Source organism: Lithobates pipiens, unplaced genomic scaffold (assembly GCF_037356315.1).
Source record: "Lithobates pipiens isolate NorthernLeopardFrog02 unplaced genomic scaffold, aLitPip1_a1.2 Scaffold_16, whole genome shotgun sequence".
Taxonomy (NCBI): Eukaryota; Metazoa; Chordata; class Amphibia; order Anura; family Ranidae; genus Lithobates; species Lithobates pipiens.
Genome location: NW_027507748.1, coordinates 373,407,477 through 373,425,952, shown reverse-complemented (window position 1 = coordinate 373,425,952; position 18,476 = coordinate 373,407,477). Strand labels below are relative to the sequence as shown.

General features: G+C 42.7%; 1 protein-coding gene across 5 annotated transcripts in view; it reads left to right on the top strand.

Moving 5' to 3' along the window:
• BCAS3 (BCAS3 microtubule associated cell migration factor) overlaps positions 1-18,476 on the top strand; it is a 1,583,483-nt gene that overhangs the window by 123,191 nt on the left and 1,441,816 nt on the right. For all 5 annotated transcript variants that reach the window (XM_077482133.1, XM_077482136.1, XM_077482134.1 and 2 more), the window contains exon 8: positions 10,398-10,470. In XM_077482133.1, the coding sequence (XP_077338259.1) occupies positions 10,398-10,470 (73 nt within the window). The remainder of the gene's footprint in view (positions 1-10,397; positions 10,471-18,476) is intronic.

Sequence of the window (18,476 nt, the reverse complement as noted above, 5' to 3'; positions counted from 1 at the left end):
GTAAAGGTAATGGACTGACCAAGAATGTCTCCAGACCTAAACCCTATTGAGCATTTGTGGGGCATCCTCAAATGGAAGGTGGAGGAGTGCAAGGTCTATAACATCCACCAGCTCCTTGATGTCGTCATGGAGGAGTGGAAGAGGGCTACAGTGGCAACCTGTGAAGCTCTGGTGAACTCCATGACCAAGAGGGTTAAGGCAGTGCTGGAAAATAATATTGGCCACACAATATATTTTCACTTTTTGTTGCCAGCAGTTTAGACATTAATGGCTATTTGTTGAGTTATTTTGAAGGGACAACAAATTTACACTGTTATACAAGCTGTACACTCACTACTTTACATTGTAGCAAAGTGTCATTTTTTTCAGTGTTGTCACATGAAAAGATATAATAAAATATTTACAAAAATGTGAGGGGTGTACTAACTTTTGTGAGATACTGTGTTACCTACTTTTAAGAATTACTTGTCCTGCCAACTGAACATCTGACTTTGACCTGGTTGTTGCGTTAAAAAATCATGTGCATCTGACACTTGTGGGAGTGTCAGATGGTTCGTCCCCCTCTGCGTGCTATGGTTAATTTCCCCCCTTTATGTTACGGTATATTACTACAGGATGCAATAGAGTAAATCTGGATTTTTATACACATACAAATAATATAAAAGAAGTTTATAAACAGTAAAAAACAAATTGACCAAAAACGACTATGCTTAAAATATATCTACATCCAAAATCTTTTTTTTTTAAAATGTTGGATAGATTAGGGAATGGTTAAAACCCTTATTTTTTTCTGTGGCTCACTGGGGAGGTTTTCATGTTCTATATAAACAACAGAAAAAATACCTTTTTAAACGGTTGTCTCTGAAACAAGTGTTCACATTAGAGGATTTCACTTCTATTCCTGTTTTGGTAGCAACTCAAAATGTTGGATTTTTCCTCACATCCACAGGGGTCACCAAGGCAAATAGAGTAGGTGAATCTTAATAAATGAGCTTCGGACAATGTTTCTAACTCTTCTCTACTCTGCTTAATACTAAAAAAAGGTTTGGCTGCAGATACATTGAAACATTTTATATATACGCTCTATCTTATTATATGTAATGCTTTTTTAAGCAATCTAGCATATTGCATTTGGCTGTGAGACCTTCCCTATGCAGCCACAGCCAGTATAAGCACTACCAGTTGTATTTATGTGTTTTGACTAATAAATGTGCTTAGCAATAAAAATAAAGTTTTAAAATAAAAGTATTTCCAGAACTGAAAAGGCCATAAGGTTTTGGCATGATATCAGTTACACTTTCAAATAAAACTTTATTATAAACTGAAACGGTCATGGCAACATTTGCTTTATATTTTAATATGTAGTCAGGAAAAAAGGAAAGCGATTGTTTTAATCTTCAGATTATTAAACATGCAAGTTAAGATACATGCTTGTGCTGCTGTTAGCACAGCCATTCAGGACATTGTTATAATCCATCATATCTGTGATACCTTAAAAAGAAAGGCAACTTCCAGAAAGGTTTTTTTTTTTGTTGCTGTATTATTGGTATTTTGCATGTAGAATGCATAAGAAATACTTTTCTTGCCAAAAAAAACCCTTGTTAGTCCCCCCCTCCCCCCCCAAAAAATAGCATAATGTATGTATTACTTCAGTATCAAAGTTATTGTCTAGTAAAGAGCCCTGGCTGAAAGTTAAACATTACTGTGATTCATATGGGGTATACACGTGATAGCTGAAATGACTACAAAAATATAGTCTTGATATAATCTTTTTCTTAGGTATATTACGTAGCCTTCTCACCAGTTGGCAGATGAAACACTGTGCTCTTTTTCGCTTATTTTACCCGTTGTCTGTTGTTTTCTGTAAAATCATGTTTACAGAGCTCAATTGCTTAACCTATAAATGATCCAGTAAATTAGTCAGTGCAATGGTTTATACTTTGTTGGATGGCTCCATTATATGTTTCAATCTTCTGCTGTCAAAATAATGTCAAAAAATGTTGTCTGCTTAGATAACCCCATAGATATTTCTTATGTGTTAAAGGCTTATTTCTAAATTACTATTTGTGGGAGACCTTGGTGTTGCAGGATAACAATCCTGTGGCTTTTCGATATGATTACTTTGGCCATAGTTCAAGATTTGCAACATCTAATGCAAGCTCACCTTTTTGGCATAGCTACCCCTTGCCTAGGTTTAGTTATTCTGTACTTCTCCAACCACAACTGTGGTGGTGCATTTCTTCACTGACTGCCACTGTACTGGTTCTTTATTACCACTGTGCCAACAGTTTTCCACTGACTGTCCCTGTAACACCGCAACTGTCCACTGACCACAGCTGTACTAATGCACTTCTACACTGACTACCACTGTAGCAATATACTTCTCCACTGGCACTGCAACAACGGACTTCTTCATTCATCACAATTGTGGCAACATGAGTCAGTAATGTCTGACACACTTCACTGATCCCACTGTGCCAACACTCTACTACCTTGCCCACCATTGAGTGGATGCATTTCTTCTCTGACTGCCTGCACACTTCACCCCTGATCGCCGATGTACCAGCATACATCTCCACTGAAGCTTTGAATTTGAATTGTCAAAGTTTGGGAATGATTTACTTTAACATAGTAGTTTGCAAATGTAGAACTTACAGATATACACTCAATATTATACAGTTCTTTCAGAATTCCCTTACCTATCACCAACAGCTACTATTTTAAAATAGTGCAGCTCTACATCCTGATGTGAATGTCATTATTGCTTCTGCTTTGAAACTCGAGCACTGTTTCCCGTGTTGAAACCTAAGGAAAAAGCTTGCTTGTGTGTTAAATACGCATAAATAGCTGTGTTAAGTGGTTTATACTCAGCCATTCCATCACACACCCTAGGGGATAGCTGTGGGTTTTATAATAAACATGTATTAATGTGGCTATCAAGACAATCTACAGGGAACCCTGTTGCACTGATTGAGCTATTGCATGATGCCACACACGTTTGTACCAGCATTTAAAACTTCCAAACGGTTAAAGTGTGCCAAAATCGCATATTCTATTTAAATGTCCTGCAGCATCATCAAAGCAGTCAAGCCCTCCTTGCATACTTTGTGACAACAGTATCATCCATGTCCAGCCAACTTTTAATGGCATTAATGGGATGACAATGAGATAAGGCTGACACAAAAGGTAAGAGATATTTCTTTGAGTGAAATAACATTTAGGGCTCATTCACAATGCTTGGATTTCCATACATTGTTATGGTTTCAAATCATGCATGAGCAGGCTGATTGTATCCAAGTTGTTTGGTCAACTTGGGTACAACCAGCCTGTCAGATCTTTCACTTGATTATTGCTAGTGGCTATAGCCGCTAGCAATAATCACTGTGTGTTCTTCTGGCTGGGGTGGTACCCCTACGCTGGCTGTGTTGATGGAGGAATCAAATGATTTTCTTTCCTGCATCCCATGTGTGCAGGAAAAAAAATTGCTCCTTCTATGGCCCGGCTTTAAGTGCACACAAACCAAACCTCCCACCTTCCTCCTTCCACTTTATCCATCTAAACCTAATTATGACCAGTTTACACATAATGTCCCTTCCATCTCACCACTGCCCAACTGTTCTCCTTATGAATAAAAATTGTCAATGGAATCACTTACAGTTGTGTTCATAAGTTTACATAACCTGGCAGAATTTATGATTTCTTGGCCATTTTTCAGAGAATATGAATGATAACACAAAAAACTTTTCTTTCACTCGTGGTTAGTGTTTGGCTGAAGCCATTTATTATGATTCAACTGTGTTTACTCTTTTTAAATCACAACAGAAACTGCCCAAATGACCCTGATCAAAAGTTTACATACCCCAGTTGTTAATACCGCGTATTGCCCCCTTTAACATCAATGACAGCTTTGAAGTCTTTTGTGTTATTTGTGGATCTTCTCAAATAAAGCTGCCCATTCCTCTTGCCAAAAAGCCTCCAGTTCCTGTAAATTCTTGGGCTGTCTTGCATGAAATGCATGTTTGAGCTCTCCCCAGAGTGGCTCAATGATATTGCGGTCAGGAGACTAAGATGACCACTCCAAATCCTTCACTTTATTCTGCTGTAGCCAATGACAGGTAGACTTGGCCTTGTGTTTTGGATCATTGTCATATTGGAATGTCCAAGTACGTCCCATGCGCAGCTTCCTGGCTGATGAATGCAAATGTTCCTCCAGTATTTATTGATAACATTCTTCATTCAGCTTGCCATCAATTTGGACCAAATTTCCTGTGCCTTTGTAACTCACACATCTCCAAAATATCGTAAGAGGGGAATGGGGGAAGAAGGGGGTTTTGGGACTTTATATGAAACGCACCACTAGAATATAATGAATCAATTAATATAAATGACATTGGATACAAATGAGCATACTGGGCAATGAAAAATCCATCAACCATAGTACCAAAATAAAATAAATATGATTTGGTAAATCACATGATAAAAATATTGATAAAATGGTAATAGACCCAAGTATCTACAAACATGATTAACATGATAATATGAAGCCATTGCAATGTATAATTCATGATTCTGGGAGGTAAAAATGTGCATGGTAATGCATAGTTGCTGTGACATAGCGTCAGTAAAAAGCTTGACGTGTTTCGTGGATGATTTCCACTCATCAGGAGCAGATGTTGCCTGGGTATATCTGTAATAAAATATAAATTTGCCATAAATATAATAATTGATATAGTGGAAAGAGGGGGCGCAGGGAATATAGTCCCAAAACTCTTACCTATGGCTTGATTTTTGGTAAAAAAGCATGGATATTACAATTAGTATTAATGGCTGGAGGCACTGGTATTTTAATAACTGTTGCCTCATATAAAGTCCCAATATTTTTTTTCTTTTATTTACCCAAAAACATCAGCGACCCACCTCTGTGTTTCACAGTAGGTATGGTGTACCTTTCATCATAGACCTTTTTAACTCCTCCTAAAATGTCATTTATTGTTGTGGCCAAAAAGCTCAATTTTGGTCTCATCACTCCAAATGCTGCTGATTGGCATTCTCAGTTCCTTGGATATCTTTTTATATCCCTTTCCTGATTTATACAGTTCAACTACCATTTCCCGCAGATTCTTTGACAATTCTTTTGCTCTCCCCATGACTCAGAATCTAGAAAGATCAGTGCAGCACTGGATGAAAGATGCAAGGGTCTGTCAGGAGTCCAGAAACTCACTGACCTTTTACACACACACACACACACACACACACACACTACAAAAAACAGATCACAGGTGAGGATGGTTACCTTTAATAGCCATTCAAACCCGTTTGTGTCAACTTTTGTGTATGTTATCAGGCCAAAATCACCAGAGTATGTAAACTTTTGATCAGGGTCATTTGGGTAGTCTCTTTTGTGATTATGATTTAAAAAGCGTAAACCCAGTTGATTGATAATGGCTTCGGCCAAACACTAACCATGAGTGAAAGAAATGTTTTTGTGTTATCATTCATATTCTCTGAAAAATGGCCAAGAAATCATAAATTCTGCCAGGGTATGTAAACTTATGAGCACAAGTGTATATTACTAGCAAGAAATGTCATCCCAACTCCCATACATTAGAGACGGTGCATTTTCCTAATTTAAAGTGTATGTAAACTCGCAACAATTCATTTCTTTTAATTGAGTCCTTTTGGTCTGTTAAATATACCATTGAAAGTGTTTTATTATATCTGCTCAACAAGTGCTAAAAAAATAAAAATAAAATAGGCAGAAATCTTGTGAGCTGATAACTTCCAATGCTATGTCTTTGGACAGTTATGGAGAAGAGCGAGGGAAGTGTTCTGTAGTTCTAACACAGTGGGGGTTATTTAAGAAAGGCAAAGCCACTTTGCACTACAAGTGCAAACTACAAGTGCAAAGTGCACTTGAAATTGCACTCAAACTGCACTGAAAGTGCAGTCACTGTAGATCTGAGGGGTAGATCTGAAAAAAGGGGAAGCTCTGCTGATTTTATTATCCAATCATGTGCAATCTTAAATGCTGTTTTTTTTTCCTTGCATATCCCCCTCGGATCTACAGCGACTGCACTTCCAAGTGCACTTTCAGTGCAATTTCAAGAGCACTTATAGTTTGCACTTGTAGTGCAAAGTGGATTTGCCTTTCGTAAATAACCCCCAGTGTTCTTTAATCCTAACACACTCCCTTTTCTAGGGTGAAAACACTGCACAGTACAGTTATCAACCTAGGACTGAAAGTGTATTCATGTCAGGATTTTAAGGTTAAAATAAAGAAAAAAGAAAAGTAATGCAGCCCCCACATCTAAGGACCAGTTAGCTGCAATACTAAAAAATGTTGTTCTTGGATTTAGATATACTTAAAGATATTTTATATGCATATTTGATGAGTCCAAATGGTGTTGTACCATTATATCTATGTTTGTTATGTTAATTTCCATTGTCCATGTAAATAAGGAAAGTAAATAAAGAATTTGAGAAAAATTGCATGAATATAATATATGCATAGATCCCATCCTTTATAGTCTCACAAGTGTGCAGTGTTGTAGTGCTAAAAGAAAATGCTCTAAAACGTGTGAACCATTTGAGTTAGAAGGAAAGAGAGAGTTGCTACGGAAGGCTCTGCTGTTGTTTGATAATTTGGAAATATGCAAAAGGAGAAAAGTTCTTCTTGTGTTTGAACATAAAATGTGCACACAACAAGGTTGCGGCAGTGCCTGCATTGCCATAAAAGCGGTAAGCATCGACTTGCAAATAAAATGACATTGGAGGCAGTCAGACTGAGGCAGGTTATCTTCACTGTGATTAAAGTACTCCAAGTTGATTAAATGAAATTCTGCCCGGTGACTCGGAATTATTACGCACATTTTTTCAGATAGGTAAACCAGTGTCACCATTTTATTAAGTGGAAGGCTAGATAAGGGCAGGTGGTGCGTTTTTCATTACTTTAATTGTGTGATTTGTCTGGATTTTCAGCTTTTGATAAAGGCTGTAGTGTTATATGACAGAATTAAAAGGATTTGGGAGTTTAAGAAAAGGACTTTGCAACAGGATTTCAACTCTTTGTATATTTGATGGATTTGGCTGGATTTTTGTTTTTGTTTTCAATCAGTAAGCTACATTAAACACAGAGTGTTGAGCAGGTGTGCATATCGCCAGCATATTCCACCAGCCCAGACGCAAATACAATTCCACATATCAAAAAAATTAATCCATCACAACCTATGGATTATACTTTCACCCACACACGCAATTCCAGTGGATACTGATTCCATTAGGCAGAGCACATGCTAGCTGCACAATCAGTGAGACAACAATTAACCTGATTCATCTGGATTGTCCTTTAACTGATGAAATGTCCCCCAGGTATTGCGCTTGCGCTCTCTTGCGCGATCTCTCTTTGTCGGTCTTTCTGTCTTTATTTATATCTATATAGCGCTCTCTCTCTCTCTCTCTCTCTCTCTCTCTCTCTCTCTCTCTCTCTCTCTCTCTCTCTCTCTCTCTCTATATATATATATATATATATATATATATATATATATATATATATATATATATATATATATATATATATATATATACATACATACATACATACATACATACATACATACATACATACATACATACACACACAGTGGATATAGGAAAGAACCACCCCCCCCCCCCCCTTTTTAAAATCACATTTTTTTGCTTTGCAGCTTGAAATTAAGACAGACACAGTTTTTGTTTCATCCAGCTATATTTACTATCCAGCTTATAACATCCAAGTGAAAGATATGATAAAAAAAAATTCAAAAACAGAATCACTGAGTTGGAAAAAGGATCACCCCCTTATGTCAGTATTTTGTTGAACCACCTTTTGCACTCGTGTGGGTGTGCTCCCCAGCCGGTCTGTGTGCACCCATAGACCCGCACAGCTTGGCTCTTCTCCCTCCTCAAAGGATTTGACTGACAGCAGCAGGAGCCAATGTCTCCCGTTGCTCCCAGTAAAGCCGATTCATGCAGGAAGAGAGCAGAGCTGGGCTGCCGGTGGGGCCAGTGCTGGATTAAGAGTGGTGTCAGGTACGTTTTTGGGACTGAGGGGCACAGACAGGAAAAAAAAAGCAATTTATTTTTAAATATGAAGATGATTAACCACTTGACCACTGGCCACTTAAACCCCCTTAATAACCAGACCAATTTTCAGCTTTCCGTGCTCTCATATTTTGAATGACAATTACTCAGCCATGCAACACTGTACCTATTTGAAATTTGTGTCCTTTTTTTCACACAAATAGAGCTTTCTTTTGGTGGTATTTAATCACCGCTGGGTTTTTTATTTTTTGTGCTATAAAAGAAAAAAAGACCGAACATTCTGTAAAAAAATTATTTTTTCTTCGTTTCTGTTATAAAATTTAGCAGATTAGTAATTTTTCTTCATAAATTTTGGCCAAAATTTATACTACTACATATCTTTGGTAAAAATAAATACAAATTGGTGGATATTATTTGTGAAAGTTATAGAGTCCACAAGCTATGGTGCCAATATCTGAAAATTGATCACACCTGAAGTACTGACGGCCTATCTCATTTCTTGAGACCCTAACAAGCCAGAAAAATTAAAATACCACAAATATTTTTGAAGTTGTCATTTTTTTCCCACAATGCTTTGCAAAATCAAGATTTTTTTTTCCTTTTTATTTTTTATTTTTTTTCCACAAAATTGTCATATTATCAGGTTACTTCTCACACACAGCATATGCATACCACAAATTACTCCCCAAAACACATCCTGCTATTACTCCCGAGTACGGCGATACCACATGTGTGAGACTTTTACACAGCGTGGCCACATACAGAGGCCCAACATGCAGGGAGCGCTATCAGGCGTTCTGGAGCACCCAGGCCAATTCTGACATTTCTCTCCTACATGTAAAAATCATCATTTATTTGCTAGAAAATTACTTAGAACACCAAAACATTATATATGTTTTTTTAGCAAACACCCTAGAGAATACAATGGTGGTCGTTGCAACTTTTTATCTCGCACGGTATTTGCGAAGCAATTTTTCTAACGCATCTTTTTTTGAAAAGAAAATAGTTTTGTGCTTAAAAAAACAAACAAACAGTAAAATTAGTCCAATGTTTTTGCATAATCTGAAAGATGAAGTTAAGCCAAGTAAATAGATACCTAACATGTGACCCTTCAAAATTGCACACGCTCGTGGAATGGTGCCAAACGTCGCTACTGGTTACATGTTTTGAGTTATAGAGGAGGCCTAGGACCAAAAGTATTGCTCTTGCTCTAACGTTCGCAGCAATACCTCACATGTGTGGTTTGAACACCGTTTTCATATGTGGGCGGGACTTACGTATGCGTTCCCTTCTGCATGCGAGCACATGGGGACAGGGGCACTGACTGAAAAAGCTAATATCTGAATGATGCCTGTAGCTACACCCATCATTCAGATAGCCCCGCACAAAGTCAAGGACGTCATATGACGGCCGGAGAGCGGGAAGTGGTTAAAATGCATTTTTTTTTTTAAACACAAAGTTGTCCATTTATACAATATTTCTAACTATGTGCTATGAAAGTAGTAGAGTATATACAAAAAATTTACCTTATTAGCAAAGGCAAGAAATCTAGAACTACATCGATATCTCCCAAACTGGGAGATGATTTGAGAACCTAGACCAGTGATGGCGAACCTTGGCACCCCAGATGTTTTGGAACTACATTTCCCATGATGTTCAACTACACTGCAGAGTGCCAGAGCATCATGGGAAATGTAGTTCCAAAACATCTGGAGTGCCAAGGTTCGCCATCACTGGCCTAGACCCTTCCCCCTGATGTTTTCTCTCCCTTCTTTATACCTCTCCAATTCCCTCCAGCCTTCCACCTCTATTTGTCTTGTACCTCCTTCTCATCCCTTTCAGCCCCCACACTAACACCTGATTTTGGGCACCAATGGGGACACCGCTCCCTTTGGTCACTGTCTGTCCAACGTCTCCCAACACTTTTAACCTTTGGGAAAAAAAAGTGGACAGGGCTGCTGCCTGACTTGCTCACAAGTTTCCCCAGGCCCAAGCAATAAGGACTAGCCAAAATGACAGGGTTTTTACTTTAAGTTATGCACGGGAGCTTTGTAATTTTGCAGTTGTCATATTCTGGGTATGTCTAGCAGTTAATTGAATTGATTTACAGCTGTGTCTGAAAGATAGATATATGTGATTTTACACTTGTACCTTTTTACCTGTGCCCTAAATACAACATTTAAAAACCTTTTATTTTGTGCTGGATATAAGCAATGTTGTCTTTTAACAAATTTAAAAGATTTGTGTTTTCCTTCTGCAAGATTACCCTGCCAGTTGTTTTCCTTTTTTGTTAACTTTTTTTTAATATTTGTTTTCAGGTGCTCAAAAATGTGACATGTTTTCAGAAAAGAGACCTCTTCTTGGAATGTGCAAAAGTATAGGGTCATGCGGGTAAGATATCTTTCTGATTTTATCATATAACAGTCCTCTGGTAGATGTGCATATTGCTCTTCCTACAGATGATATTTTTATATAAAGCGCATTTTTCCCTTTGCCCTCAGTACAAGACATTTTCTGTATGCTAAGCTTTTTCCTCAGGAATACAGTAAACTTTGAAAGCTTTGCATCACCACTGTCGTGATTTTACTGATGTCTACTTAATCTTATGCCGCATACACACGACCGGACTTTACGGCAGACTAGGTTAGAAGGGATTAGTCCGTCAGACAATCCGATCGCGTGTGGGCTAGTCCGATCATTTAAAAAAAAAAAATCAGACGAACCTAGAAATAGAACATGTTTCAAATCTATCCGATGGACTAAATTCCGGCGGACTAAAATCGGGAAAACCGTTGGTCTGTGTGCTGGTCCAACGGACCAAATACGATGCAAGGGAAGCTATTGGCTACTTGCTATTGTACTTCCTTGTTTAGTCCCGTTTACGTCATCACGTTCAAAATGAACAGACTTATGAATGGACTTAGTCCGTTCATGTGTGGCCAAGTCCGTTCGTTCTGAAAGTCCTTCGGAACTCAGCCGAAAGTCCATCGGAAGACTGTTGGACCTAGTCTGCAGAGTGACCTTCCAACAGGACCCACTCCAGTAATGCAGAGAGTGGACAATACAGAATTGATTTAATGTAGCACAAACGGATCTGCATTGTTTGACAAGTTTACTGGACTGAAACCCTACAGATGATCAAAAGGTAATTATGGTGTGAACTTCGGAGTTCTGTCTCTGAAACATTGTATTACAGTGTTACTAAATCCACAACAGTAAAATCAGTCTGTATATGCAGTAAAGCATGCTTGTTATATTCACTGTGCAACCTAAGGGATTAATCATCCACATCATCCACATTGTGTAAAAAAGGCTGTTTGATCCTGTCTTCTCTGATCCCCCTTCTTTCATAATCCCCAATTCATTTGGAGTCATATACTCAGTTTGGTGTGTATTGCTAGAGTTTTTTTAATTTTATTTGGGAGGTTGCATGTGATCAACACAGGGCCAATTAGCACTTTCCAGACAGAGGGTCACTGGTCCTGTAGCGTTATAGGGCAGTCAAGAGTAGAGTGAAAACTCACACGACTGCTATATACTGCTGATGAGAAAAGGTATTAACAGTTTATTTTTACTAAAATAATTGCATTTCCATGTTCTGTGTACTGTGGGAGACCAGATATAGTGAATGCAGGGTCCTGGGTTTAGTAACACTTTAACCAATATAAGAGCCCCACGCAGATATATCGCGGCAGGGAGGCCCTCCTGCTCAAAATCACGTACCTGATCTGCTGCACAGGGTCTGGGGCGAGCACGCTGCCGGTGACCCGCTCCCAATGTGATTGGACACAGCGGATCCAGTGGACACTATGTCCGTCGTAGGGGCGGACTGACAACTAATGGGGCACCCGGGCAATAGAAGCTCATGGGGCCCCCTTGGGCACCACACCTGCACAGGGAGACACGGGGGGAGCACACAGGGGGAAACTGGAGGGAGAACGCACACACACAGGGGGACACACACACAGGGAGACACACTCGCGCACACAGGGGGAGACGCACACAGGGGGAGATGCACACAGGGGGAGACGCACACAGTGGGAGACGCACACAGGGGGAAACACACACACAGGGAGAGACACACACACACAGGGGGACACACTCTCTCACACAGGGAGACACACTCTCTCACACAGGGAGACACACACACCACACACGGGGGGGCACACACACATGGGAATACACTCTCTCTCACACACACACACACACACACACACACACACACACACACACTCACACCACACAGGGGGAAACTCTCTCACACATATACACACACACACACACACACACACAGGGGGACACACTCACACACACACAGGGGGATACACACACACACACACACACACACACGGACACTCACACACACACACAGGGGGACACACACACCACACACACACACACACACACAGGGGGACACACTCTCTCAAACAGGGGGACACCCACACACACAGGGGGACACACACACACACTCACACACACACACACACAGGGGGATACACACACACACACAGTGGGATACACTCTCTCACACACACACACAGGGGGATACTTTCTCACACACACACACACAGGGGGATACACTCTCTCACACACACACACAGGGGGATACACTCTCTCACACACACACACAGGGGGATACACTCTCTCACACACACACACAGGGGGATACACTCTCTCTCTCTCTCTCTCTCACACACACACACACACACACACACACACACACACACACACACGCACGGAGATACACTCTCTCACACACACACACACACACACAGGGGGATACATTCACACACGCACACACACACACACACACAGGGGGACACACACTCACACCCACACACATACGGGGACACTCACACACACACTCACACAAATACGGGAGACACTCACACAAATACGGGAGACACTCACACACGGGGGGAGACACACACACGGGGAGGCACACACATGGGGACACTCACACCAGGGGGACACTCGCACAGGGGGACACACTCCCATGGGAGGGCACAGGGGGACACACTCAGGGGAGGACACACGCACAGGGGAGGACACACGCACAGGGGAGGACACACGCACAGGGGGGACACACACACAGGGGGATACACACACACACACACACACACACACACACGGACACTCACACACACACCACACACACACACACACACAGGGGGACACACACACCACACACACACACACACACAGGGGGACACACTCTCTCAAACAGGGGGACACCCACACACACAGGGGGACACACACACACACACACACACTCACACACACACACACACACAGGGGGATACACACACACACACAGTGGGATACACTCTCTCTCACACACACACACAGGGGGATACTTTCTCACACACACACACACAGGGGGATACACTCTCTCACACACACACACACAGGGGGATACACTCTCTCACACACACACACAGGGGGATACACTCTCTCTCTCTCTCTCTCACACACACACACACACACACACACACACACACACACACACGGAGATACACTCTCTCACACACACACACACACACACACACAGGGGGATACATTCACACACACACACACACACACACAGGGGGACACACACTCACACCCACACACATACGGGGACACTCACACACACACTCACACAAATACGGGAGACACTCACACAAATACGGGAGACACTCACACACGGGGGGAGACACACACACGGGGAGGCACACACATGGGGACACTCACACCAGGGGGACACTCGCACAGGGGGACACACTCCCATGGGAGGGCACAGGGGGACACACTCAGGGGAGGACACACGCACAGGGGAGGACACACGCACAGGGGAGGACACACGCACAGGGGGGACACACACACAGGAGGGGACACACACACAGGGGGGGACACACACGGGGACACACACACACAGGGGGACACACACACAGGGGGACACTGTGGGTTGGGGGGATCCAGGGCCCCATGCATCTGTACCGCCACCCCCCCATCACTTGTGGCAGGCCCAGGCTTCACTTACCGGCGGATGCTGATAATACTTTTAACGGTGCAGCTCCCCGCCGGCCCCTGCACTCTTCTGCTGTGCCTGTATCTCATGCCGATTACAATACGGCTAACAGCGCACTGCTCCCTGCCGGCCCCTCCTTCCCTCCCGTCCATCTCAGGTGCTTGTACTGTATGTGTTATGACATCACCTGGGACGGACGGGAGGGCAGGAGGGGCCGGCGGAGAGCAGCGTGCCGTTAGCCGTATTGTAATCTGCATGATCGCGGCATGTGATACGGGCACAGCCGCTTCAAGTGGCCTCTCATGTGGCCGAGACCGGGCCCCTAATGACCTCGGGCGGCGCCCGAGTGACCGACTGGTCAGTCCGCCCCTGGTCCGTCGGGACACGCTGATTGCTCTGAGGGGAGGCAGAGCGGTGGTCTGCCTATGTAAAGAAGGCAGATCGCCATTCTGCCAGAGGGGAAAATGGAGATCTTGTGTTTCACGGATCTCTGTCTTTCCCCAAAGTATCCCCCCCACAGTTAGAAAGCCCCCCCCCCCCCCCCCCCCGCCCCTGATGTTAACGCCTTACTGCCAGTGTTATTTGTACAGTGAGAGTGCATTTTTTTTTAGTACTGATCACTGTATTCGTGTCACTGGTCCCCAAAAAGAGCCAGATGTCTGATTTGTCCACTGCAGTCCTACTAAAAATCGCTGAATGGTCAATCTTTTTTTTGTTTATAGCGCAAAAAGTAAAAACCGCAGAGATCAAATTCCACCAAAAGAAAGCTCTGTTTGTGGAAAAAAATACATCTATTTTATTTGGGTACAGTGTTGCATGACCGCGCAGTTGTCAGTCAAAGTAACACAGTGCCGTATTGCAAAAATGTCCTGGTCAGGAAGGGGGTGAACGTTCCTGGGTTAAAGTGGTTAATTTTATACAGCAGTTCCCTTGCTGCAGTAGAAGATTCAATATACTGTTGGCTGTGAGCATAAGAATCTCTATACACTTTATACACAGTACAGAGGCCACCCTCATATAGCCTATAGCATAGGCTGTTTTCTCTATTAGCCGAATATTATTTTTCTCCCCTGGTTGAATGTTCTTAAGGCTTTTTTCCTCTTCATATCAAATGTTAGGGAATGGCACATTCGTCTGCAAGTGATGACAAATAAATATAATTTTTTTTTAAATCCAGGTAGCTTTTATTTTCATAAAAAGAAAAGCATCCATGCAGAAATTACTAAATCTTTTGGGATTCACATGCAACATACATATACATAGCTTTGCAAGGGGAAAATATAATAGCATCCTCTTGTTACATTTGTCTGAGAGCTACGTTTAACAATCTAGTAAAAACAAAACAACATAACGCAGGCCCTTTAAACCTTAAGCCAATAGGGCTAATAAAAGACAATAACCCTACTACCTAAAAAAGCTGTAGGGATATGTACCATACAATATGCTTGAGGCTGGCCATACATTATACAATTTTCTTATTCAATTTACTTTTGATTATGTAGTGCAGGGGCCTGCCTAATTTACTTTTGATTATGTAGTGCAAGGGCCTGCCTGATTGCAAACAAATTTCAATTGTTTAGGTTTTACCTCAAATTATATGGTTTTGGTAAATATGGTGTGTCCCCCCCCCGGGTTTTTGGGCATAGTACAGTATGTCCCTCAGATGTTCCTTACCCTGGAGGTTCTGTGTCCCTTTGCTGGATCCTCCCTTGAGCTTGTCACTGCCTCGCGGTGTGCGCTGTGCCAGGGCTGCGGCAGCGCCATTTTGATATTCGGAGGTCATGCTTTCCTCCTTTTTCCTAGCCTTTCCTCAGGAGCAGAGTGCCGGCGGGTGATCCGGGAGGGTGAGGGGTCGGTGTCCAGCGGGGAAGACATTTTTTAGCCGTGGATCGCTGCTGGGAGAGGATCAAAATACAGATCTTATTGGGGAGCTGTGAGAGACACTTCCTCTCACATTCCGGGCCAGGCCACTCCCATTTTTTTGGTAAATCTAAAGGAAAATTGTATAATGTATGGCCAGCCTTACACTTGCAGTAGCCTGTCCAAGACTGAGGCAAGACCAATCCTGGAAGATTCAGCCAACCATGCAAAATTGTCTGAAGCTTAGCATTACAATGCTGATAAGTAAGTTGTTCTCACAATAATAAAGAATAATCAATGGCATCCAATCTAGAAATTAACTTTCCAGCAAGTTATAGCAGTTTTGATCATAACAAAAACCCAAGGTTAATATTAATCTTCATCCAGCACACCCAAGTGACCCAATGGGTCCTGCGGAATGACCTGCTATGCTACCAGAGAGAGAGTTTGTAAAACCTCAGCCCAACATCTATGTAATTTCAGGCAGCTCCAGATCATACAGTATGAATGGAATCTCCTCTGTGCACATTACACTTAGGACAGTCAGGGACGTCCATTCTACTCCCTTGAATTAGTTTGGCTGTGGTTCTGTAATAACAAATAGAAATTAATATTTCACACATTTTACAAACTTTGCAGGCATTATTTGTGAAAGTTTGAGAGTGCAGGGACTTTTTCTTGGCTTCATATAGTGCTACTGTCAAATACTGAACACTAGTTGTAGAACTTATTAAAATCACTCCTACTTGCTGTCGTTGCACAGCAGTTATTCTAGCCACTAAAATGCATTTACACATTTTTATATGCGTAAATATAATAAAACGCCAGACACCCCTGAAAGCGGTGTTTTTCTGGCCCATGCAACTGAGGCCTTTAGGTGTAGAGTAGCCAGTGAAAAGTGTCCCCCGATCAGTGGTAATTTTTGCACCATTGCTTCTACAAGATGCCCAAAAAGTCTTCTTTATGTTAGAGCAGGGGTCTCCAAACTATAGCCCTCCAGTTGTTCAGGAACTACAATTCCCATCATGCCTAGTCATGTCTGTGAATGTCAGAGTTTTACAATGCCTTATGGGACCTGTGGATCTGCAACAACTGGGGGCCCTTAGTTCGGAGATCCCTGTATTAGAGCATCTATTCTACTTTTACTTCCAGGCCTTTGGAATGGTCTGAAGAAAGCAAACAATACCCACGCTCACCTGCAAATGCTGCTTCTTGTGGTTGAGAAACGGTGCTGTAGCTATAGTGTCTCTGCACTCAAATGGCAAAATATGTTGTAAACTTAAGCCAGCCATTCAATGTCACCCATAGAGATGCAAATTTTCATTGGCTACATGTAAAACACAACTGTATAAAGTTAACACGTATTGAATGTAGCTGCCTTCCTTTGATTGGGTAAACATTCTCTTATTTTAGTAGGCATCTTTCAGTTTCATACATTTTTTATGGAATTTGGTTACATTTAGAACAGATAAGAACAGGTACGACATGCATTTTAACCACTTGCCGACCGCCGCACGCCGATGTACGTCGGCAGAATGGCACGGGCAGGCATAAGCACATACATGTACGTCCTTTGCCTCCCGCGGGTCGGGGGCCCGATCGGGCCCCCGCCCGGTGCCTGCGGCGGTCGGTTTTCGTTCGGGAGCGATCCCGGACGAGGGGACGGCCATTCATTCATGGCCACCCCCTCGCGATCGCTCCCGACGAATGGAAATCCCCGGTGACATCACTTCCTCTCCTGTAATGTAAACACAGGAGAGGAAGTGATGTATTCTCTCCTCCGTGTCGGTATTTTTCGTTCCGACACGGAGGAGAGCGGATCAGTGAGTTGCACCAACACATCCCACACACAGTAGAACATGCCAGGCACACTCACACCCCCCCTTTACCCCCCGATCACCCCCCCAATTACCCCTGCCCCCCAGTCACAGTGACACCAATGTCATTTTTTTATTTTTTTTTTTTTGCATTGGTGTCATTTGTGACTGTAATAACTGTTAGGGCAGTTAGGGTTAGCCCCCTTTAGTTCTAATGTACCCCCCTAACCCCCCCAATAAAGGTTTAACCCCGTGATCACCCCCCGTCGCCAGTGTCACTAAGGCTGGGTTCACATTGCAGCGGTTTATGAGAACGAATGTGATTCGCACCGCACTGCAGTGCAAATCACATCCGATCTCTGTGCGATTCGAGTTCAGCCATTCGCCGCACCCGCCACACCCGCCGCACCCGCCGCAAATTCGCACGGGACCCTTTTTTTGGCCCGCAGCAGAATCGGATCGCATGGGTGTTCACACCATGCGATCCGAGTTTGCAGATCGCACTGCGATATGCGAACTGATCTGGGGGTGTCAGTAACATTTCACTGACACTCCCAGCAGTTCGCATAGGGCAGTGTGAACTGCCGCCGGGAGGCATGCGATGCGGGAACCCGCCGCGGATTCGCGGCGTTTCCGCATCGCTCCAGTGTGAACCCAGCCTAATAAGCGATCATTTTTCTGATCGCCGTATTAGTGTCACAGGTGACGCT